The sequence below is a fragment of the Pantherophis guttatus genome, chromosome 2, assembly GCF_059756535.1.
Source record: "Pantherophis guttatus breed Tessera chromosome 2, ASM5975653v1, whole genome shotgun sequence".
In the NCBI taxonomy this organism is placed as follows: domain Eukaryota; kingdom Metazoa; phylum Chordata; class Lepidosauria; order Squamata; family Colubridae; genus Pantherophis; species Pantherophis guttatus.
Genome location: NC_142064.1, coordinates 260,718,810 through 260,744,333, shown reverse-complemented (window position 1 = coordinate 260,744,333; position 25,524 = coordinate 260,718,810). Strand labels below are relative to the sequence as shown.

At 44.7% G+C, this 25,524-nt stretch overlaps 1 protein-coding gene across 1 annotated transcript in view; it reads left to right on the top strand.

Annotated features, from left to right (window-relative positions):
* Positions 1-22,588, top strand: part of LOC148115696 (E3 ubiquitin-protein ligase TRIM39-like) — a 34,732-nt gene extending 12,144 nt beyond the window's left edge. The window contains exons 5-7 of the mRNA XM_087883949.1: positions 18,075-18,193; positions 19,504-19,536; positions 21,443-22,588. Of these exons, the coding sequence (XP_087740075.1) occupies positions 18,075-18,193; positions 19,504-19,536; positions 21,443-21,957 (667 nt within the window). The 3' untranslated portion in view covers positions 21,958-22,588. The remainder of the gene's footprint in view (positions 1-18,074; positions 18,194-19,503; positions 19,537-21,442) is intronic.
* Positions 22,589-25,524: the final 2,936 nt, after the last annotated feature.

The following is a 25,524-nucleotide window of genomic DNA, read 5'->3' as shown; positions in this document are numbered from 1 at the left end:
TGCTTCTCTGAGTGAGGGTGCCTTTCCTGCTGCCTTGAAAGAGGCAGTGGTGAGGCCCCTCCTCAAGAAGCCTTCTCTGGACCCGGCTGAATTAGCCGACTACCGTCCGGTCTCCAACCTTTGTTTTGTGGCGAAGGTTGTTGAGAGTGTGATGGCACGACAACTGCCCGGGTACCTGGATGAAGCTATCTATCTGGACCCGTACCAGTCGGGCTTCAGGCGGGGGTACAGCACAGAAATGGCATTGGTCACTTTGGTGGATGATTTCTGGAGGGCTCGGGACAGGGGCTGCTCCTCTGTCCTGGTCCTGTTAGATCTCTCAGTGGCTTTTGATACCATCGACCATGGTATCATGCTGCAGCAGTTGAGGGGGTTAGGAATAGGGGGCACCGTTTTGGGTGGTTCTCCTCCTTCCTCTCTGACCGCTCGCAGTTCATGTTGACGGGCAGAGGTCGACTTCGAGGCGCCTTGCATGGGGGGTGCCGCAGGGGTCGGTCCTCTTGCCCCTTCTGTTCAACATTTATGTGAAGCCGCTGGGTGAGATCATCCGTGGTTTTGGGGTGAGAATCCATCTGTATGCTGATGATACTCAGCTGTACATCTCCACCCCTGACCACCCCAATGATGCCCTCGAAGTGATGTCCCAGTGCCTGGAGGCCGTGCAGGTCTGGATGGGGAGAAATAGGCTCAAACTCAACCCCTCCAAGACCGAGTGGCTGTGGTTTCCGGCGCCGCGATATAGTCAGCTGGTACCATCGCTGACTATTGGGGGTGAGTCTTTACCCCCCACAGAGAGGGCCCGCAATCTGGGCATCCTCCTGGATGCACGGCTGTCTTTAGAAGAACATATGATGGCTGTGGCCAGGGGGGCTTTTTATCAGGTTCGCCTGATGCGCCAGTTGCAGCCCTTTCTGGACCGCGATGCCTTGCGCACAGTCACTCACGCCCTTGTCACCTCCCGAATGGACTACTGCAGTGCTCTCTACATGGGGCTCCCCTTGAAAAGCACCCGGAGGCTCCAGCTGGTCCAGAATGCGGCCGTGCGGGTGGTTATGGGCGCAACTCGTTGTGCCCACGTGACACCCCTCCTGCGTGAGCTGCACTGGCTTCCAGTGGTCTTCTGGGTGCGATTCAAGGTGTTGGTTACCACCTTTAAAGTGCTCCATGGCATTGGACCTGGGTACCTTTGAGACCGTCTTCTGCCACCAGTAGCCTCCCACCGGCCAGTCCGCTCCCACAGAGAGGGTCTCCTCAGGGTGCCATCGGCCAAATTATGTCGGCTGGCGACACCCAGGGGGAGGGCCTTCTCTGTGGGAGCCCCTGCTGTTTGGAATGAACTCCCCCCAGAAATACGTAAAATCTCTGATCTCCGTGTATTTCGCTGTGCCCTCAAAACCATGTTGTTCCGCCAGGCTGGGCTATCAATATAAAGATTTTAATTGGTTTTAAATTGGGTTTTTAAATTCGGGGTTTTATAAATTGGGCCTATTATTTAATAATTTTAATTATTTTTAAATATTGTCTGTCTTTGTGTTTTTAATTAGGCTGTATACCGCCCTGAGTCCTTCGGGAGAAGGGCGGTATAGAAATAAGATAGATAGATAGATAGATAGATAGATAGATAGATAAATAAATAAATAAATAAATAAATAAATAAATAAATAAATAAATAAATAAATAAATAAATAAATAAATAAATAAATAAATAAATAAATAAATAAATAAATAAATAAATAAATAAATAAATAAATAAGATGTTTCCTCCAGGAATTGTGGAAACTGTCACGCGACCACACTCTCAACAACCTTCGCCGCTCCCCCCTCCTATATAAGATCGTGAATGAGGGGGGCCTTATTTACCACGGACCTGGCGTTGCACAGCATCAGTCGAAGGCCCAGATCCTGAGTATCTGTGCCACCTAGTATCTGAGAGGAGCCTTGGGGACCAGGGCGCACAATTGCTCTCAAACAGCAAGTGCGCACCCCCGACACATGATGTGGTCTCCTGCCCCCGCCATAACTGCCCCACCCATCAACTGTGCTGATGGTACATCCCTCATTGGAATAGCCCTCCATCCCCTCCCCAATCCCTTGCCTTGCACCCTCCAAACCGCCAACCTGTGCCGGGCTTGGCTCCGACCTTAGTGGATTACCCCCCACTCCCATCCCCTTTGGTCGTCCTCCTGGTTCCCCTTAAAAAATTATTAAAAAGCTCCCTCCCAGAAACCTTTAAAATCTTATTTAAAAACTTTCCCAGAAAACCCCACAGGCCCTTCCTCGCGCCATGCCATCTCTCAGGATTCCAAAATCCATCATCGAGATAGGCCCTCGATAAAGTGGAAGGCCAAACCTACAAGAGGGGGGAATCTCGCAGGACAAGGAGTTCAGACACTGAGTACATCGAATCATTAGGGGTGACAGTAGTCCATGGTCAGGAGACCACCATGATGTTATAGCACATGGGAAAAATTCCAGTCCATGGCTCAAGCAACCAGACTCCATAGCCCTCTCACAGCAGTGGAGGGGGAGGTACATGCCATTCAGCACCCGGAAATTTCTTGGCCAGACCGTCCTCTCAGGAAGGCCGACCAGTAGAATTTTGATGGAAACCCAGTAGTGAAGGCAGCCATACACTGACTCCCGCCGGCCTTGAGTCCACAGATCCAGTTCTGCATCTGGGTTAGGAGGCGTCAAGGAGCCCAATCCTCCAGCTCATGGACAGGATTTAGTTCAAAATTTAGTTCAGAAAGACTCTTACACAGGCAGGACAATCAGAGATGGCTTGATGGAAGTAGGGGAAGTAGGAATAACTCAGCAGGCCAGGATAAGCACGGTAGCAATGACCATAATGAGGCCTAATAGAGCCTAAACTCGGTCAAAAAAGGAAGGAGGGAGGGGGAAATACAGACAACAGGTGTCAGTAGAGATTTTCCGGTCCCTCGAATCCCTCAGAACTTCCAGTTAATAGTAATAGTGCTCCCCAGTTTTTCCCCCTCCAGCTCACCCTGGAGGTCTCCAGGTCCGTATGGGGGGGGGCTACTCCCAAGGGCCAAGCACACATCAACCGCTCAGGAAAATCCAATGTTAGAGACTGCTGCCAAGAGTCCCACGCCATCTCGGTTAGGGTCTACAGGCCTGTGGGGAGCCGCCCTGGCACCAGCCGCCGTCCCCGCGACCACTGTCGTGGCCGCCATCGCCGCCGCCGACACCGTCGCCATTGGCCCTCCCGAGGTCATCTCCAGCTGCCCGTCGCCTCCACGAATCTTTCTCGAGGCATCCAGGGGCACGGGAAAACTCCGCAGGGGCCTCAACGCCACCATTGTCTGATGTCGCCGACCGCCGTCCCGCCAATCACCAGGCAGCTGCTGAACCAGCCACAGCCGTCCCGCAAGGCTGCGCCCACCATTTTGCTGCAGTTTTTCTGTCTCCCGCTGTCTTTGCTGAATGCCATCCCCCTCAGAGCTGGGATAACCCGGAGAGCTGGCGAAGCTCTCAAAATGCTCCACAGACACTCCTTTACCCAGGCGGGGGGCTGTAGATAATCAAACTGGCCCCCCTGAAGCCTCTTTGAACTAGGACATCACCCCGAAGATCGGAGCTCTAGCACTGGGGTGCCATTTTGGACATGCGCAGAAGGGAATGACTTAATAGCTGTCCATCAACACCCCACTTAACAACTAAAAGCCATACACAACCAGGCACTGTCACGGGTAAATGCCTTATTCTCAAATGTAGAAAATATATGTTCACAGGATATCAGGGGTTAATTCATCCTTCCTTTCTTAATGTATTCATATGTAACCACTCCCACCTATAACCCCGCCTCATTGTTATAAAAGGGGATGTACGCACCTCCTACTTGCTTCTATCTGCAACCATTCAGAGAATATAGAATGCCTACTGTAAATAAATAGTACTTTGTTTTTAATACTTCGTTCCTGAATTATTTATTGAGTCTGATCCTCAAATTTATGCAACAAGCTGGTAGCAGAGGATGGTTAACTGACTCAATAAAAATAGACATGCCTAAGAAAGAAAACTCCAGAAACAAAAGAGAAAGACCCAACACCAGGGCACACAATAAAGAAATGGAAACAGATCAAGAAATGATCGATGAATATACAACTATAATAACAAAAGAATCTGAAGACTGCACTACAGACAACGAAGAGGTAATCGATGAATCTGACAACCAAGAAGAGAACGAGATAGAAAACAACGATCTCAGATCAGAGATACTGAGACTGCTGAAAAGCCAAAAAGACGACAAAAATCTCATCGCGAACCTCCAAGACATCATAAAAGACAGCAGAGCAGCGAGAGAAAATCACATCGTAGCAACTGAATCTAAAGACCTCAAAACAGTGAGCGAATTGCCTATAGATGAAAATATAACAAAAAGAAAGACTAACGGTCCCACGCAAAATTTTGAATGGCAGCCATCTTGGTTTCAACAGACCACTAAGATGAGCGAAGCAGAGCCAATCAGAAAACAGAATTCAAAATGTCTAGCGCGAAAAGTACTACACAGTGTGAAAAGTAAAAAAGAAAAATTCTACTTTTCAGAAGAATCTGATACAGATATCGAAGAAACTCCAATTGAACTGCAAATAGAATCAGCCATGAAAACGCTTTTTGCAACCTTTGGTCCAAATCTGAAAATAACAAAAAAATCAACAAAAGCTGCCGATCAAAAAATAAAGAAAAGGCAAGCAAGCAAGCAAACGTCTCAGAATCTACCCGCTTCTATCCGGACGGCAAGAACGCCAACTCCTGAACCCAGAGAACCTTGCAAATACTCGCCAATGCCGCAGATGCTTCCGGGAGCCAGAGACCTCAACCAGGACAGCTTCGGTGAAAGGAAGCAAGCACCAATCGTCGCCTGGACATCCAAGGTCGAACCGGAGACCGAGTCATCAGAGGAAGAGTGCTACGAGAGAGCTACAGTGACGAGAACCTCTCCCGACAGCTTCAGGGACGAAATGAACAACGCGCATGCACAAACACACGCAGACAACTACAGAGGCCATGAAGAACAGAGAGAACCATTCAGACTGATTGCAAGCATTCCTACACCATTCTGCAACTATCAACATTTACAAGATCATGGACAGCCTCCAGTTGTAAGTAATGCAACAAATAATATTGGGAACTTGCCTAATGATTTCCCAAAATTGAGAATAGACGGTATTAATTTACAAGAATGGTGTCAACAACTTCAGGTTGTTTTCCTAAGAGAGAATTTATTATTTTTCATAACTAACCCTCCCAAAAAACCTTGGACTCTAAAATTGGACTGCCTGCACCACAGAGCATTCTACTTATTAATATCTAGCATATCTCCTGCTATGTATCATAGTATTAAGCATAATCTGACTGTCTCAGAAATAATTCATTGCATGTTTAAATTGTTTCATAGTGAAAGTGTAGCAACCACAACAAGAATGTCTAAAGATTTCTTCTCAGCCAGGATAAAACCTGGGACTACTGTAAGTGAACATTTAATATCGCTAAACAAAATCAGAGCAGAACTTCATTTAAGGGGAGAAATAATATCAGACCAAACAATGAAAAGTGTTATCATTAACTCATTAGACTCATCATGGGATAACTACATATCACATTTAGACACAATTAATTTGGGATACCTATCCATAGAGAATTTATCAAATAGACTAATAGCTGAAGATAATTTAAGAAGAAGCCGCAGCAGTGCATACATGGAACATAGACAGACTAAGAAAGTAGTATTTCAAGAAAAACATCGAGAATCAATTGAATGTTATAATTGTGGATCCAAAGAACATTGTAGAAGAGACTGCCCTAAGTTTCTTAGAGAAAGACAAAAACATGACTATAGAAGCAGATATCATAACAGACAATCATCTATTGATAGATACAGGTATAGAAACTCACCAAATTTTAGAGAACGTAGAGGGGGCAGAGATAACTCAAGAGATAGGAAGTCTGGATCATTAAACGGATTAGATAAACATACCATAACCAACAAACAAAATTCAAAAGATAATGCTTGGCTCATTGATTCTGGGGCAACTAATCACACAACACATGATAAGAAAATACTATCTTCCTTCATAGAAGATAAATTTGTAATCAAGGTAGCCAATCAAGAAGAAGTCCAAGTTATTGGAAAAGGAAGTGTAAATTTACCCGGTCTAGGGAAAATAGAGGGGGTATTATTGATACCCGAAATACCTCATAACATACTTAGTGTAATAAAGCTAAGCAGAGACTCTGACATAGATATAGTCTTCTCAAAGGGAAAAGCAATTCTAGAGAAAAACAAAACAAATTTAGGTAGTGTGGTTATCAAAGGAGGCCTACCATATTTAATCACAGAAGAAAAATGGCTACACAACATTGATTCAAACATGGAAAATGACACTAGCATAGAAAATGAAAACATCAGTAATAGTGACAATGAGGAACATGAAACAAATCATAATCACGAAAATACATCTATTGGTGATACACTCAATAACAAAAAACCAACGATTGGAAAACCAATTCATGATGAATGTGCACATATATTACATAGAAAATTAGGACATGCTAGCTTTCCTGTAATACAAAAAATGATTGAACATGCTGAAGGTGTTAAAATAAAAAATTGTAAAAATTATTTGGAATGTTCAGTATGTAAGTCCTCAAAACTCAGAACTAACCCCAGACCAAAAAAGGCAACAAGATCATCTAATCACATTTTTGACCTGGTACATATGGACCTAGTTGGTCCATTAACCCCATCAATCACATATAGAAAACGATATTTTCTTACTATTGTAGACGACTATAGTCGTTATGGATTTGTCTATACTTTAAAACACAAAGATGAAACATTTCAAAAATTTAAAGAATTTTATAAACGTGTAGAAACACAACACAATATTAAAATAAAACAAATCATGACAGACAGGGGATCTGAATTCATGTCAAAAGAATTCTCCCAATGGCTAAAAGACAAAGGAATGTTACACTTCACATCTAGCCCTTTCTCTGCATTTCAAAATGGAGTGGTAGAACAAAAGAATTCGACACTACAAACCATGATTAGATGTACATTAGAAGATGCTGGCTTAGGAAAACAATTCTGGTCAGAAGCCTTATTATATTCCAATTATACCCTAAACAGAACTTGGTCCAGTGTCATAAACAAAACACCATATGAATTAATGTATAATAAAAAACCTAAGATAACCCACATGCACATATTTGGAGTTACAGCGGATGTACACATACCAAAGTGTGCATGTCCAAGATGGCGGCGCCCGCTGGGATCGCGATCTGACGATGGGGTGCCGACCTACCCTTTGGGTCCTTTGGGGGTCGTGTTGAAGATCTCCGACCCCAGGACCAGTCAGGGGAGCTCCTCGCCAGCACGGAGAGGGTTTTCTTTCCCTCCGTGACTGGGTAGAGAGGAAGGGGCGATGCGTGGAGCGCCAGGCTGATCAGCTGGGCGTCAGCAGCGTCAGCAGCATTTTTTCACAGCCGGCGGCCATCAATCAGTGGGAGCGGTGCTGTGCTGGGGGCGCCGCCGCGCGGCAAGCTTCTAAGCCCAGGTGGGTTGCCCGAAGGGCTGCAAGATGTGTCGGGCACCCCCGAAGACCTCTGGGACGTCACCAGGCTCTTTCGCGGGCTGGCGACAATGGCGCGGTGGCGGCGGCGATGGCGGTTGCTGTGGAGGCTAGCTGGCGGTCAGACGGCGCTGGGGACCCCCCCCCTCGGAATAGGAGCTGGGGGGGCAACAAACCAACAATCCAACAGGCCTGGGAGACCTGCCACCATGGTTGGGGCGGAAAAGACCCGGAGCGATTTTCTGGGCCTTGGGAAGCCTCAATTTGTGGTTGTACGGGGGGCTGGGGACTCGAGAAAACTGCCCCATTTCTGCCCCATTTCTCTCTCCCCCAGCATTCCTCGTTAAAACTGGGCCCACCTGGACCAACTGTCAGCCTGTGGGACTCATTGGCGCGATGCCCTATTATTATTACTATTCTGAACCCCCCTGACTCTGGAGAGGGCTATTTCCATCTGAATGGGAGACCGGTACAAGACTGCATCCCGTCAGCTGAGGGGGCTAGACATTTGCCTGACCACCGTGAGAGGGTGGCCAGGTGCCAGAGCCCCTGAGGGCTGAACCGGGAGGCTTTTACATAAATGCACTTTATCAGCGAGGGGATTTTACCAGCGAGGAGACTTTACCATAGGTCTTTACCTCCAGACAAACCGCCATGAGAGGGCGATTTTGGACCTGACCCCCGGACGCTGTCTTTATGCATCGGTTCATTGCTACCACCTCACCACAAGAGGGGGCTGTCCAGCTGACCTAACCTCCGTGAGAGGGTGGTTGGATCTATTTCCCCCTTGGAACTGTGGTCGTCTTGGCTTGGACTATGTCCTCTGTTGTGAGGGGACAAGGGACTTGGTCCTGTAAATATGTCTCTGAGACTCCCCATTCCTTTGTCTTCTCCCCAGTCCTTTATATATACCCTCAGGGTATGGTCTTATTACCCATTATGATCAATGTACTCAGCAGCGGAGCTTCTTGGTCTGCGAGACTCCCCCCTCTCGCAGGCTTGGCCCTCCATTCTATCGAGGGCCTACCTCGATGACGGGCTCTGGAGTCCCGAGAGGTGGCATGCCGCAAAGAGGGGGCGGCGGGGTTTTTTTAAATTGTCCTTGTCTAAACTTTTAAGGGGTTCGGGGAGGGGGGAGGGGGGTGGGATTGGAATTAGGGTTGTGGGTTTGGGGGATAACCCACTAGGGGGAGAGTCGGGCTTGGCCAGGACGTTCGGCGGGGGTGGTGGGGAATCCGGAGAGGGTCGAGCTGGTCCAGATGGTGTTTTTACCATCGGTACTGTGTGTGGGAGAGGTAGATATGGCGGGAGCAGGGGGCCATATCATGTTAAGGGAGCACGCGCCCGCTGTCTTCAAGCGGTAGAGTGCTCCGGCCCCCAAGGCTCCACCCATTCTCCAGGTAGTACAGACCTTCAGGGCCCGGGCCTTCGCCTGATGTTGTGCAACGCCAGGTCTGTAGTAAATAAAGCCCCCCTCATCTGTGATCTTGTTTACGAGGGGGGAGCGGACCTGGCGGGTATTACGGAGACCTGGTTGGGCCCAGAGGGAGGGGTCCCTCTGGTAGAAATGTGCCCACCAGGTTTCCACGCATTCCATCAGCCAAGGCCACAGGGGAGGGGCGGGGGAGTAGCGGTTATTATTAGAGAAGGCCTTAGGCCGAGGGAGACCACTGTACCTCAGACAGCTGGTTGTGAGTCCCTCCTTGTGAAGTGGGGCCACGGGGTTCAGAGGGGTTTGCTGATCACGTACCTGGCTCCCTGCCACGTGGCGGCAGCCCTGCCCGAGCTACTCAACATTATTGCCGCGGTGGCAGTTGATACCCCCAGACTTATGGTCATGGGGGATTTCAACCTGCCATCCGTGGGTGAGGCGTCTGAGGTGGCTCGAGAGTTCATGGCTTCCATGACGGCCATGGACCTGACCCAACTAATTCATGGCCCTACGCACACTGGGGGAAACACACTGGACTTGGTTTTTGTCTCTGGACAGTGGTTGAGTGATCTTGAGATAGGGGATATAGTCATCGAGCCCTTGTCATGGTCAGATCACTCGCTCCTTCGCCTTGACCTTCGAACCGCGGCACCCCGCTGCAGGGAGGCGGAACCGGTAAGATGGTACCGCCCCAGGCGCCTGATGGAACCTGATAGGTTCCAGATGGAGCTTGGGCCAATCCCGGAGGTTCTGGCTCATGCCTCATCTGGGGACCTAGTGGCCGCCTGGGATAGGGCGGCTGCTGGAGCCCTGGATCGAGTCGTGCCTTTGCGGCCTCTGACCCGGCGCCGATCTCGCCTGGCTCCTTGGTTCACCGAGGAGCTGAGGGAGATGAAGCGCCGGAAAAGACGCCTAGAGAGCTGTTGGAGGGCTAGTCTTTCTGAATCTGACCGAACACTGGTAAGATCTCATATTAGGAGTTACCTAGTGGCGATAAAAGCAGCAAAATGCACTCATTTTACTGCTCTTATTGCGTCATCAGATAATCGCCCGGCCACCCTGTTTAGGGTGACCCGTTCCCTGCTCCACCAGGAAGCGAGGGAGGACCCCTTGGAGGGAAGAGCCGAGGATTTTGTTCAGTATCTGTATGACAAAATCACTCAGATTCGGGCAGGTCTGGACTCTGACGGGATAGATCCAGCGAGGGTAACGGAGACAGGTCTTGAGACTGTTATCTGGGATGAGTTTGATCCTGTGACCCCAGATGACGTGGACAGGATTCTGGGTAGATTGAACGCGACCACATGTTTGTTGGACCCGTGTCCCTCCTGGTTAGTGCTGGCTTCCCGGGAGGTGACGCGAGGCTGGCTCCAGGGGATTATAAATGCTTCGTTGGGTGAGGGTGCCTTTCCCGCCGCCCTGAAAGAGGCGGTGGTAAGGCCTCTCCTCAAGAAGCCTTCCCTGGACCCGGCAGTATTGGCTAATTATCGTCCAGTCTCCAACCTTTGCTTCGTTGCGAAGGTTGTTGAGAGTGTGGTTGCGCGACAGCTACCCCAGTACCTGGATGAAGCGTCGTATCTAGATCCGTTCCAGTCGGGCTTCAGGCCTGGGTACAGCACGGAAACGGCATTGGTCGCATTGGTTGATGATCTCTGGAGGGCTCGGGACAGGGGTTGTTCCTCTGTCCTGGTCCTGTTAGACCTCTCAGCGGCTTTTGATACCATCGACCATGGTATCATGCTGCACCGGCTGGAAGGGTTGGGGGTGGGAGGCACCGTTTTACGGTGGTTCTCCTCCTTTCTCTCTGACTGGTCGCAGTCTGTGTTGACAGGGGGGCAGAGATCGACCCCGAGGCCCCTTATATGCGGGGTGCCGCAGGGATCGGTTCTCTCGCCCCTTCTGTTCAACATTTATGTAAAGCCGCTGGGCGAGATCATCCGTGGTTTCGGGGTGAAGTACCATCTGTACGCTGACGACACCCAGCTGTACATCTCCACCCCGGACCACCCCAACGGTGCCCTTGAAGTGATGTCCCAGTGCCTGGAGGCCGTACGGATCTGGATGGGGAGAAACGGGCTCAGGCTCAACCCATCCAAGACCGAGTGGCTGTGGTTTCCGACGTCCCGATATAGTCAGCTGACGCCATCGCTGGCTATTGGGGGCGAATCATTGGCCCCCACGGAAAGGGCTCATAACTTGGGCGTCATCCTGGACTCACGGCTGTCTTTAGAAGAACACTTGACGGCCGTGACCGGGAGGATTTTTCATCAGTTTCGCCTGATTCGCCAGTTTCGTCCCTTTCTAGATCGGGACTCGTTACGCACAGTCACTCATGCCCTCGTCACCTCTCGTCTGGACTATTGTAATGCTCTCTACATGGGGCTCCCCTTGAGGTGCGCCCGGAGGCTCCAACTGGCGCAGAGTGCGGCCGCGCGGGTGGTTATGGGAGCAACATGGAGCTCCCATGTAACACCTCTCCTGCGCAAGCTGCACTGGCTCCCGGTGGTCTTCCGGGTGTGCTTCAAGGTTCTGGTTACCACCTTTAAAGCGTTCCATGGCTTAGGACCTGGTTACTTACGGGACCGCCTACTACCATTAACAGCCTCCCACCGACCAGTACGCTCCCACAGAGAGGGGCTCCTCCAGGTTCCGTCGGCCAAACAATGTCGGCTGTCGGCCCCTAGGGGGAGAGCCTTCTCTGTGGGGGCACCGACGATCTGGAATGAGCTCCCCCCAGAGATACGGAGGATTCCGGATCTGCACACCTTCCACCACGAGTTGAAGACCCTTTTATTTCATCAAGCTGGCCTCGCCTAAATCTTCTCCCTTTTAACTGTAAATTTTAAATTTTTAATGTATTTTAAAATTATGGGTTTTTAATTATGGGTATTAATTCAGCCAAATTTATTTAATTCATTTTTATTTGATTTTAAATTTTGTATATTTATGTGTTTTACTTCATGGCTGTGCACCGCCCTGAGTCCTTCGGGAGTAGGGCGGTATAGAAATTCAATAAAATAATAATAAATAAATAAAATAAATAAAACAATTGAGACGTAAAGGAGATAACGTATCCAGAAGACTTAGATTCATGGGATATGAAACAGGTACAAAAGGATACAGATTTATTGATAATAACAACAAATTCATAATTTCTAGAACAGCTGTATTTCATGAACAGGCCAATTGGTCTAAGATACATCTTAATGAGATATTTCCAATCACAAAGACAGACATTAAAAACCAAGATAGGACAGAAAAGGAAGAGCATAATCACCCCAGAATAAAAACAGATTCATTAACTAAAAAGGAAGCAAGATACTTACACGATAACGATAGCAAACCAGAAAAAACAATTAGGTGTAACAGAAATCAAGTACCAAATAAATATAAGGATTACGTAATGTATATAAATAATGAAGCATCAACACCCAACACATACGAGGAAGTATTAAAGCTCCCCATTGAAGAAAGAAAAAAATGGGAATTAGCCATGGCCAAAGAAATGGACAGTTTACGAGAATTAAATGTATTCACACCAACACCTGCACCAAAGGACAAAACAATTATAAGCACCAGATGGATATTCAAAATTAAAAATCTGGAAGAAGGCAACACATTATATAAAGCTAGATTAGTTGCACAGGGTTACGCTCAAAAGTATCCTGAGGATTATACAGACACATATTCTCCCACTGTAAGGACTGAAAGTGTTAAGACAGCTTTAGTTATAGCATCTGCACTTAATCTTGATGTCTTTCAATATGATATACAAACTGCATACTTACATGCAAAGCTTGATAAAGAGATATATGTAAGGGCCCCTCATAGCCAATATACAAATAGAAATGAAACTTGGTTATTGAACAAAAGTTTGTACGGACTAAAGCAATCCGGCAAACGTTGGTATGAATGTTTGGTCAATGTACTCAAAACTATGAATTTCAATGCTACAACTGCAGACAATTGTTTCTTTGTCAGAAAGGATGGTGATTCACTAGAATTTGTGTTAATTTATGTGGATGACATTTTATATATTGGTAAACATAAAGAGAAAAGAGATACATTTGTAACAAAACTGAATGAACATTTTTCTTTAAAGTCACTAGGAAAAGTAAATAAATATCTTGGAGTTCAAATCAGTAAGACAAAAAAAGGATTTAAATTATCTCAAAAAGATAAAATTATAGAACTCCTGAATAAATGTAATTTGAGTGATGCGAAGCCTTGTGATACTCCAATGCAAGCTGATTTTTTAAGAAACATGAATGAATCATCCCCTGAATTTAAAGATAATACACTTTACAGATCAGTTATTGGTTCCCTTTTGTATATATCTAATTGGACTAGACCTGATATTGCTCTACCCCTTAATTTATTATCTAGATATGTTAGTAAACCCTTAATGTATCATTGGGAAGCCATTAAACGAATATTAAGATATCTGAAGCACAGCTTAGACTTCTGTCTACTATTGGAACCCAACGATGTTAATGAACCCATTCTCACTTGTTACGCTGATGCAGATTGGGCAGGTGACACTAAGTGCAGAAAAAGCACTTCAGGCTATGTATTTTTTCTTTTTTTTTTTTTATTGAAAAAGTTTTCAAATACAAATTTTTTCCCCACATTTTTCTCCCCCCCTCCTCCCTAACCCCCCCCTCACCACCCATCCCCCCAATGACTTCCTCACAACAAAAACCTAATTCATAACAGATTATATAATATTTTACCATCCCCTTACTCCCTCCTCTAAATACTAACGCTTATTTACTAATAATATTATTAATATTATTACTTCCCCCTTTTAGCATACATTTCAAAATATCATTTTACTATAACATTGCATAATAACTTCTAATTTAACCTAATAATATTATTATAACTCCCGATTTAACAGTAATCTGCCCTATTTCTCCTCCCCATACTTATATCTGTATATTAATACAACATTTCATAACAACCTTCCATTTTAAAACTATGTAATAAATCCTGCTTTAACATTTAATCTTTTGTATATATTAATATAACATTTCAAAGCAGCCTTCCCCATAAATCCTAATTTAGCATTTATTCAGCTCCATCCATTTGCTCCACTCCCATAGGTATATCACTTAAGCATCCCTTTTCTTAAACTAAACAATCAGTAAACTAACCTATCTCCACCCACTTTCATACAAAGTTGCCATACACAACAGTTCTTAATATCTTTAATCTACTACCCACCCTACTAAAAAAAAATTCCATTATGTAGAAAAAATCAATAACTTTAAGTTTATAATCCATATAATATCTTCTTTAGTGTCTTTCCACTAGATTGTTGAATACATCATCCATATTAGGGTAACATAGCATCCTAGTTGCAACGGATGGTTCCAAATCCTCAGTTGTCTTCTGCCCCCATCAGTAATAAATCTCCTCCTATATATATATATATATATATATATATATATATATATATATATATATATATATATATGTATATGTATGTATATGTATATGTATATGTATATATATATATATATATATATATATATATATATATATATATATATATATATATATATATATATATATATATATATATATATATATATATATATAAAAACAACAACCACCCGAGTGACATTATAATTATATTCCATACAATATCTGTAATTGTGGTTTTCTTCAGGATTATTAATTCCCATCATCATAATGGGTAACAACCAGATCTTCTGCATGCCCCAGCGTAATTCTCTTGCCTTATAGCTCAACATAAATATAATACATTTATCAATAAAAAGAACTCCAAAATAGATAATTCCAATCCAACCAGTTTAAGGCTCTTTTCACATCCCAAAATTACGGCATTGCAGAGGTCTGTCACTCTCCTCAGGATATTGTTAACCAATACTTCGCCTCATCTGTCTTTTCATATGTTCATTCATTTTTTTTTAAAAAAAAAACTGGCTTCACTGTTGCTTAATTTAGAAATTTTTATTTTTGTGAGACCTATTTCTTTTTTTCTTTTCCTTTTGTGGGTTTGTTCTCCATCCTAATTTCCTTTCTGTAAGTTGTATATCGACTGAGCGATTTTCGTTCTGCTTTATAACTTGATCTTGTTGGTTTTGCTTTAACTCATATTTCTTTTCTGACAATTGTATATCAGCTAATTGATTTCCATGCTTGTCTGTGACTTGATGAGTCATAATCACGTTGGAATCCGATGCCACTTCTCTTTTATTTATAAATAATCCAGCTGGGGTGTCTAAAGAATCCGAAGGCAAAGTCTCTATAATTCGGTGTTTTCCCTTTATTTCCAATTCCTTCTGCTTATCCTGTATTGTGCATAGAGATGTTGAATTCATTTTCAAAATTTTTTGATAAAATTCTTCCGCTTTTTCAATAGTATTTAATTGATATCTTTCTCCTTGATATCTCAATATAATACCAACTGGGGCATCCCACCTGAATAGGATATTTCTCTTTTTAAGTTCAGTCACCAGAAAACCAAATTTCTTTCTTTCCAATAAGATCTTGGGCGGGAGCTCTTTATATATCCAAATCTTTCTTCCAAACCATTGCAAAATAGAATTGTAAGAATTTTGCACAATATTATTTCTTATCTCCTTGTCTGTAAAATAAATCACCACATCTCTAGGCAGTTGCCTTTGCTTTGCAGTCCAGGAATTTATTCTATAAATTCTATCAATCCTACAAAATACTTCTTCAGGTTGAGCCTTTAAAATCCCAGCCAGAATTTCAGAAGATATTTTCCTTAAATCTTCTCTGTTGTTTTCCTGCAGTCCTCTCAGTCTAATCGCATATTCAGTGAAATTATATTGCATCATTAAAACTTCTCTTTCAATCCTTTGTTGCAAATTTTCTACATTACAAGTCTTTTGATCAGCCTCCATTTTAGGTTTTTCTTCTGAGCTATTATCTTGAGTATTTGTCAAGTAACTTTCAATTTTTTGTATTCTATTGTCCAAATTGTCCTCAGTTTCTTCCATTTTAGACTCTAATAACTTAGTATTTACGTCCAACTGGATCATAAATTCTGAAAAACCATTAGCCATTTTTATAATCTTTCGTTCCAAAAAATCAAACTTTGATTGCACCAATTCTTTAATTTCCTGCTTAAATTTTTCAAAGTGCTGATTCACAATCTCATCCCTTCTTACAATCTCCTCTAAGAGAAATTCTATTATGTTGAAATCAGATTTCTGAGACTGGAGATTTAGAACTTGTTCACGTAATTTATTAATGGGGGAATCCCCCCCCCCACTGCTTGTTTGTCTGACTTTATAAATCTCAATGCCAAACTTTTTTTAGAAAAGAGAAGAAAAGCAGAGAAAAAAAAAACTTCTTTCCAACCAAGATCAATATCAAATCTCCAGGAGGAAAAAAAAAACACAAAAGTGAAGTTTTATCTTCAATTGTAGCCAAAAGTATTTATTCCACTACTTTGTAGTAATAGAAAACAGAAGGACTTTCCCTTTCAGCCCCTTCTCAAGCTGCGGCAGTCGCCATTTTTAAAAATCTTTTTTTTTCCTTCTTTCTTTCTTGAATAACTTTTATAAAATAAATAAAATACTTGCGATTCAGGATCACGGGTCCAGCTCACCTCCTCTTTAATTAATCTGTTAAATTTGTGGGTTTGTTCTTGTCGCCTAGCTCTGCATAAGCAGAGGTCTCCCAAAGCCCGGAGCGGTGGCTAGGGATATGGGGAGTCTCATCTGCTCCATCCCAAAAGTAAAAAAAAACTTTTGGGGCCACGCAGAGAGCTCTACCCACCCCAGCCGGCTCTATCTCCATTTCCTCGTGGAAACGGAGTTTTTTCGAGCCGCCATTCCGTTGTGAAGGCGGCTCTTACAGGCAGTGGGGCTGGCGATCCCGAGAGATCGTCTGGCAGCGACAAGCAGCAAACCGGAAGGCTATGTATTTTTTCTTAACAATTGTCCAGTCTACTGGTATACTGGGAAACAAGATCTAGTAGCCACATCAGCAACTGAGGCAGAATATGTTTGTTTGTCTAAAGCCTCTAATAATCTTGTATGGTTTAATGATTTATTATCAGATGTCTGGAAGAGCCCTTCATTACCTTTTATTATACATGAAGATAACAAAGCTGCTATAGAGATATCTAGGTCTGATGCCATTGGTCAAAGATCTAGACATATAGATATCAAATTCAAACATGTAAGACAATTATCTCAAGATGGATTCATTAAAGCTATTCATTGCGAAACCTCAGAACAAACAGCCGACATACTGACTAAGCCTTTGCCATCAAAACAACACAAATATTTAACTTCAAAACTACAAGTTTTATATTGTTCTGAATCTGAGTGTAATTACTGCTGTATGTCGAATCGGCATTTAGAGGGGGATTTGTCACGGGTAAATGCCTTATTCTCAAATGGAGAAAATATATGTTCACAGGATATCAGGGGTTAATTCATCCTTCCTTTCTTAATGTATTCATATGTAACCACTCCCACCTATAACCCCGCCTCATTGTTATAAAAGGGGATGTACGCACCTCCTACTTGCTTCTATCTGCAACCATTCAGAGAATATAGAATGCCTACTGTAAATAAATAGTACTTTGTTTTGAATACTTCATTCCTGAATTATTTATTGAGTCTGATCCTCAAATTTATGCAACAGGCACCACATAAATACAAGGCATGGAACAGCCCAATGCACACATTCTGGAGAGAGTGTTCCAATATTTGAGGGTCTGTCACAGAGAGAAGGGGGTCAACCTGATTTCCAAAGCACCTGAAGGCCAGGCAAGGAATAATGGATGGAAACTGATCAAGGAGAGATTCAACTTAGAAATGAGGATAAATTTTCTGACTGAGGACAATCAACCAATGAAACAGCTTCCCTCCAGAAGTAGTGGGAGCTTCATCACTGGAAGTTTTCAAGAAGAGGTCGGACTGCCACCTGTCAGAAACAAAGGGGGGTCTCCTGCTTGGGTGGTTGGGGGGGATGCTGGACTAGATGACCTACAAGGTCGCTTCCAACTCTGTTATTCTGTTATTTTGTCTTGCCAGGTACCAGGCTAAGGAAACATATGAGAATCCGGTGGATTTACTTCTAGAGCCAAAGTGGACAATCTGGGATTACAGTGATATGACTGAGCTTCTGAAAAGTGCCATGAAAAAATTTAGAGGTAAAAAACAGCCACCAAGGTTTTACACTCAATGACATTTTGAGCATCCAAGAGAGATTCTGGGTCAATGTCACATGGATCAAATAGGGATCGATTTCAGGATCAGTGTCTCAGTTAGGATTGTAAATGGTGACTACCTGTAGTCTTCGTAGCCCAAATCAGTGGTGGGTTCCTACCGGTTCGCTCTGGATCTTGCAAACTGGTAGTAGCGGTGGCGGGAGGCTCCGCCCATCCACCTGGACATCATCACAGACACTCTGCGCACGCACGCACATTGTGAACCGGTAGCGAAGGTAAGTGGAGCCCACCGCTGGCCCAAATCCATATGCCCTGATCACTGGGGAAGCAGAATAAGTTTCCACTAAGTATAATGGAATACATACAGGTAGTTCTTGACTTACGACCTCAGTTGAGCTGAAAATTTCTGTTGCTAAGCAAGGCAGTTGTTAAGTGAGAAGTGCCCCATTTTACGAACGTTTTTGCCTCAGTTATTCAGAAAATCACGGCAGTTAAGTGAATCGTGGTTGATAAATGAATCTGGATTCATGCATTGATTTTGCGTGTCAGAAGCTCCCCAGGAAGGTTGAAGAGGACAATCCCAGAATCATGGGATGCTGCAACCATCGTAAATACAAGCTGGTTCCCAAGTGCCCAAATTTTGATCACGGGACTGGGGAGGCTGCAACCATCATAAGTGTGAGAACCGATCATAAAGCTCCTTTGTCAGTGCTGCTGTAACGTCACTAAAAAAATAGTTGTAACTTGAGGACTATCTGTATATGGAATTTATTTATTTATTTTTATTATTTATTAGTCCAATTTATATGCCGCCCTTCTCCGTAGACTCAGGGCGGCTTACAGTGCATTATAGCAACAGCCTGCATTCTTTTTTGTATATACCTGCTTATTAGGGCTTTCGCCCCCCCCCCCCCCGGTGTTGTTCTATACAAAGTTGGCTTATTGGCCCCACAATCCGGGTCCTCAATTTACCTACCTCGAAAGGATGGAAGGCTGAGTCAACCTTGAGCCTGGTGAGATTTGAACTTGCACTAATTGTAGGCAACTGGGAGCTAAGTGCTAGCACTTAATAGCACTTTAGTCTGCTGCACCACTGAGATGCATATATAGTAGAATATATTTATACCTGATGGAATATATATAGCCACCAATGACATTCTGGCTTGTAGCTTTCCCTATTCCTTATTTCCTGATCTGAGGCCAAGGAAAGCAAACCAGGGAATCTGAGGGAGGCCCTTCTGTTGCTCCAATTCCAGGGATGAGATGCTGAATTCCTCCCTTTTCTTCCCCAGATACTCTGGAAAGTGGACTTCAACTACAGGAAGGTAAATATGAGTTACAGGAATTGGATTTCCTTGCTATTTTAAGCTCTGATGCCAGTAACTTTAAGAGAAACATAATAGATGAAAAAAAAAAGAAAACTATAGGATTAAGTACCTTAAAGACTATGGTGGTCCAGTAAACTTTAATGATTATATGATTTATGAACTATTACTTGCCATTTATATGTACAATATTAGCTAATGCAGTGGAGAAAAATTCCTTGTGTGTCTGATCACATTTGGCCAAATCAAGTGGTTGTTCTGTTCTGTTCTGTTCTGTTCTACTCCTCTACTCCTGCTCCGCTCCGTTCTGTTCTATACATACCATATTTTTTGGAATGTAAGACGAACCTTTCCCCCCCTAAAAGAGGCTGAAAATTTGGGTGCAACTTATACTCCGTATGTAGCTTTTTGCAAGCTTTTTTCAGCCCCACCGAGGCACTAATGAAGCACTAGCAAGCAATCTTCCCAGCTTTGCCTGCTCCCTCAACTCCCTGAGTGAAGCGGTCTCCCTGCTTTGCTCTGACTCTCAGCTGTTCTTTAGAAGCTTTTTCCTGCCCTAACCAGGTACCAGCCGAGTGAAGCTTTGCCTGCTTTTCTCATTGCTGCTTCCTCTCAGCTGTGCCTTAGAGACTGTTTTTTATCCCCAAGCAGGGGATAAAAAACCAGCAAACTAATGTGCTGAAGCTGACCAGACTAAGGACAATAGCCAGATGAATACCTGGTAGGCAGATTTTTTTTTCCTATTTTCCTCCCCAAAAACTAAGCTGTGTCTTATACTCTGGTGCGTCTTATACTCTGAAAAATACGGTAATCTAAAAAACTGAAGCCAATCTTGGTGTAGAATGAAATACCTGGACAAATGGGAAAATATGACCTGGGAGTGAAAGGAATCTTGAATTCCTACCAAGCTAATAACATCCCGTTGATTTTACTGCCTGACTATAAGTTGGTGAGAGACCAGGTCTTTGGGAGCAGAAATTAGGTCCTTTGGGTCAAAGCAAATAGCAAAGTTGGAGCATCAGGGTTGCCTCCACTCTGTGGTCCATCAGACTTGTGAAAGCAGAGGTTTCCTGTATAAGATCCTCCCCTTTTGTACATCCCTGTGATACCCTGATGCTGGTCGAGAAAAAGACGGAGCCTCCTCCCATCCCATCATGTGTCCTAAGTTACCTCTGGGGTATCCTTCTGACTTTTCCCAGTTCAGAATTGAAACATGGCAGCCTCTTGCTCTGCCTGATCTTCTGGAAGAGGTGGAGCGCTATGAAGTGTTTGAAGGACTTGGCCATTGTGAGACTTGTGGACTTCAGTTCCCAGAATTCCCCATCCAGGATGGCAAAGCTGGACGGTAATCAGCAGAGTGGCGGCCACATGGGAGACTAGAGACTAGGGGAATTGACCAGTGGAGCCAAGAGACGAAGAGCTGAGGGGAGGAGCCAAAAGCTGTACAGGTAGTCAACGTATCCTGAAGGTGTGCAGCTTAGTGGCAGCTGAAGGGGAGGCAGATGGACTGGAAGATGGTGAAGGCAACCTAAGTGAATGGAAGGAGAAGGCCAGAGGAGCGCTGAACAGGCCGGCAGTTAACAGAGGATGGGACTAAGACAGTGGGAGAGCCCGAGTGCTTGGAGAAAAGGGAGCAGAGGGACCTGGACAATAGCAGCCCCATCAGCCATTGGAATTCTGTTAGTTGAAGTCTACAAGTCTTACAGTTGCCAAAGTTGGAGGACTCTTGACCAGGCAATGCTTAGGTGTTGTTTAAAAGAACAATGAGTCTTCCAGTCCTGGGGAGGTGTTTGGAAGCTGAACTCCATTCACACAAGAGGGTTAAACTCTTGGGGGTGAAGACACAAACCAGGCCTGCAGCTGAAGCTCTTGTTTTTTTCCTTCCTTCTTCTCTTCCCCCTTACAGAGAATGTAACTCTGGATCCAGACACAGCCAATCCTGGCCGCCTTGAAGTCTCGGAAGATCGAAAAAGTGTCAAAGGAATTAAGCCAGTTGAAAGAAAATATCTTCTCTCAGACCTCGTGAGACTTTTATATAATCCTTGTGTCCTTGGCTGTCAGAAGTTCTCCACAGGGAGACATTTCTGGGAAGTTATTGTAGGAGGTACAGGAGGATGGGGTGTTGGGGTTGCCAGCAAACCACTGAATGTAACAAATGTTGATCAGCAGACCATGTTCTGGCAGTTTGAGAAATGGGAAGGGGAATACTCAGCCGAATCTCCGTCAGAATTCTCTAAACTGGTCCTGACTGAGGAGCCCACGAGGATCCGCGTCTCTCTCAACTGTGAAGGGGGACAAGTGAGCTTTTTTAATGCCAGCACAGCAACTCTGCTCCATACATTCTCAGACGCTTCCTTGGTTGGAGAGACCCTTCTGCCCTCTTTCTCTTTGTGGGAGGGCGTCTGCATGACACTCCCCTAAAAGAAGGGACCTCCATAAACAAAAATCCCTATTTACCAAGCAGGGATCTCCGAAAGCCTTTAAAGCAGAGATTCCTTAGCTTTTTGCTACTTCAGCTTTTTTTATTGTTCTATGCCACCCTGGTCAGTCAATCAGTCCTTATAAAGGAATAACCTGATCATCATTTCTATTTGTCTGGATAAAAAAAAAATGAAGTGTCCTAGGAGCTTTATCGGCTTTAGCATCCTGTGTTCAGGTGTATCAGTATTAAAGATACCTTACAGCTAAGCCTGTCAATCATGATTTAATATGTCTGTCACAGCTCTTCATCCCATTTATGGATCATGCTTGTTTGTTTCCTGTTAGTTGCAATCAATGATTGTGTAGGTGTCCATAACTCCATATATTCTATAATCATCCCCTTCTTTTTTGCTTTCCTTCCCCCTTTTATTTTCCTCCGGTTTCCTTTTAACACATAATTGTCATAATCCAAGGAACCCTAGCAGGGCTTCAGCAAGTATTACACTCGATATAAGCTTTATAGCCTCACAGGTATAGGAGGAGGAAGATGCGTTGGATATGTTTGCCACCTTGAGTTATTTGTAAAAATAATAAAGGAGAGATAAAAATAAATAAGGGGAGTGAAACTTAACTGATATGGTGACTTTGAATGCTGGCAGCAGATCTCTGGAACCCCTCAAAGCATCTAAAGAACTGAAGATTGACAAGCTGCTGTTGACAAAGAAGCAAATGAGGAATCCTAATGAACATAACTAATACAGGTAGTCCTGGACTTACAATTGAGCCCCAAATTTCTGCTCCCAAGTGAGACAGCTGTTAAGTGAGCTTTGCCCCATTTTAACTCTCACGGGGGAAGAAGGGAATGAAAAGGAGGAGGTTTTGGCAGGAAAAAGGAGGGGAGCAGTGGATAGAGAGAGAGGGCGAGAGGGACAGGTGGGTCTCTTTGGGGGCAAACCTGAGGGAGAAGGGAGAGAAGGGAAGTGGGGCCTCCTGGCTCACCTGGCCTCCACCCCACCAAGTGAGGGGGGGAAGCGACACATGAGGATGGGTTGAGGAAAAGGAGAGAAAGGAGTGGGGGGAAAAGGAGGGAAAAGTGTGTGAGGAAAGGTTGAGGAAGGAGGAGGAGGAAGGAGAAAGATGGAGAGAAAGGGAGGCAGGCAGGGGAATCACGGGAGGAGCAGAGGCAGTGGCAGGAGAGACCAGCAAGCAGGAGGGGGCGGGGGAGAGAGGAGAGGGGGAGAACTGGCTGAATAGCCATCTGACCCCCACCCAACCATGTGAGGGAGCTGAGTGGAGTGGCAGCCACAAGAAATGGACTGTACCAGGGGAAGGCGCCTGGATGGTTGGAAAAGAAGGCAAGGGGAATCTATCACATGACTCGGGGACCCTGCAACCATCATAAATATGAGTCAATAGCCAAGTGACTGAATTTTGATCAAGTAATCATGAGGATGCTGCAATGGTCATAAGTGTGAAACACTCTCATAAAGCACTTTTTAATGTCTATATACATTAAAAATGAGAAATGTTAAAATGCTTATTATTTGACTTCACATATGTCAAATTGGGAGCCACTGATCTAGCCCAACAGACTATCGAAAGGGATGGGGATTATGGCCAGGGTGTCCCAAGGCATGTCAACAAACTCAAGATGGCAGCCAGCTCCGCCTTTTCCCTATATGTAAATAAGGGGTGGGGCTTCCCTCCCTTAGGTCTTTGTTGACTCCCTCTAGGGTTGTTTCTGAGTTGCATCTCCCCACTTCGGAGGAATATTTAAAAGAGATTTAGATGTGAATGTCCTCTAAATGAGGTCTCAGCCCTAAACCTGTTTAGTAGTAGTACTGTAGTTGCAGTCATATTTATTTATTTATTTATTTATTTATTTATTTATTTATTTGTTTGTTTATTTATTTTTGTGATTTATATGCCGCCATATATAAATGAGATGGAAGTCAGATCCAGTGGGATCTAGTGGTTAAGGCGCCAGGCTAGGAAGAGGAAAACTGAGTTCAAGTCCTGCCTTAGCCATGAAAGCCAGCTGGGTGACTTTGAGCCAGTCCTTCTCTCTCAGTCCAACCACCTCACAGGATTGTGGGGAAAATAGGAGGAGGAAGATGCGTTGGATATGTCTGCCACTTTGAGTTATTAGTAGAAAGAATAAAGGCCAGATACACAATAGATACATACCGTAGGTGTTAGGTAGGTAGATATTTAGATAGATAGATAGATAACATAGATAGATAGATAGATAGATAGATAGGAAGGAAGGAAGGAAGGAAGGAAGGAAGGAAGGAAGGAAGGAAGGAAGGAAGGAAGGAAGGAAGGAAGGGCCAGTGGAGTCGGGGTTCTCCTCGCCCTCTTGATATGGCTGCTGGTCCACACTGGTTCCTCACTCAGACACCTCTACTGGCCTGGATCATGTAGTATGGTGGTCAGTCTCTCAGCAGGCAGGTCAAGTGATGAGATGGTATTCATGTGGCTGGTAGGCCCCCCCTCTTCCCCTCCCTCCCTCCCCCCTCCCCTCTCTTGAATTGCCTGCTGGCATCTCCTTCCACCACCTCTGCTCCTTCGTGGATTCCTCTGCCTGCCCCACAGAAGCCTCTCCTATCCTCCCTATTGCCATCACTCCCTCTCCTTTCCCTCCTTAAGCCTCCTTTCCTATCCTCTCAGGCCTCCTTTTCCCCAGGAATCCCTTCCTATCCTATCACAGGATAGGGGAAAATAGGAGGAGGAAGATGTGTTGGATATGTTTGCCACCTTGAGTTATTAGTAGAGAGAATAAAGGCAGGATACAAAATTAACTTTGATATGGTGACTTTGAATGCTAACAGCAGCTCTCTGGAACATCTCAAAGCATCTAAACAGCTGAAGATTGAGAAGCTGCGGTTGGCAAAGGAGCAAATGAGTAATCCAAACATACCTAATACAGGTTGTCCTTGATATACAACCAATGGAGCCCCAAATTTCTGCTGCCAAGTGAGACTGCTGTTAATTGAGTGTTGCCCCATTTTAAGTGCATCATGGCAGAAGAAAGGAATGAAAAGAGGTTTTGGCAGGAAAGAGGAGGAGAGCAGGGGATAGAGAGAGAGAGAGAAGGTGAGAGGGATAGATGAGTCTCTTTGGGGGGGGGAGAAGGGAAGTGGGGCCTCCAGGCTCATCTGGCCTCCACCCCACCAAGTGAGTGGGGGTGAAGCGACACATGAATATAGGCTGAGAAAAGGGGGAGAAAAGTGAGGGAATGGAGAAATGAGTGTGGGGAAAGGTAGAGAAAAATGTGTATTGAAAGCCTGAGGAGGAAGGAGAAAGAGATGGAGAGAAAGGGAGGCAGGCAGGGGAATCAACGGAGGAGCAGAGGCAGTGGCAGGAGAGAGAGAGAGAGAGAGAGCAGAGAGAGGAAGAAGGGCTGACCGGCATCTGGCCACCATCCCACCATGTGACCCGCCAGCTGAGAGGAGACCCCAGAAGGGACCGCCTGGAAGGAGAAGACAGGAGAGTCCAGCTGAGCAGGGCAAGTGGGGGGCCTGAGCAAAGGGACCAGAGTGGAGTGGCAGCCACAAGGAATGGAGG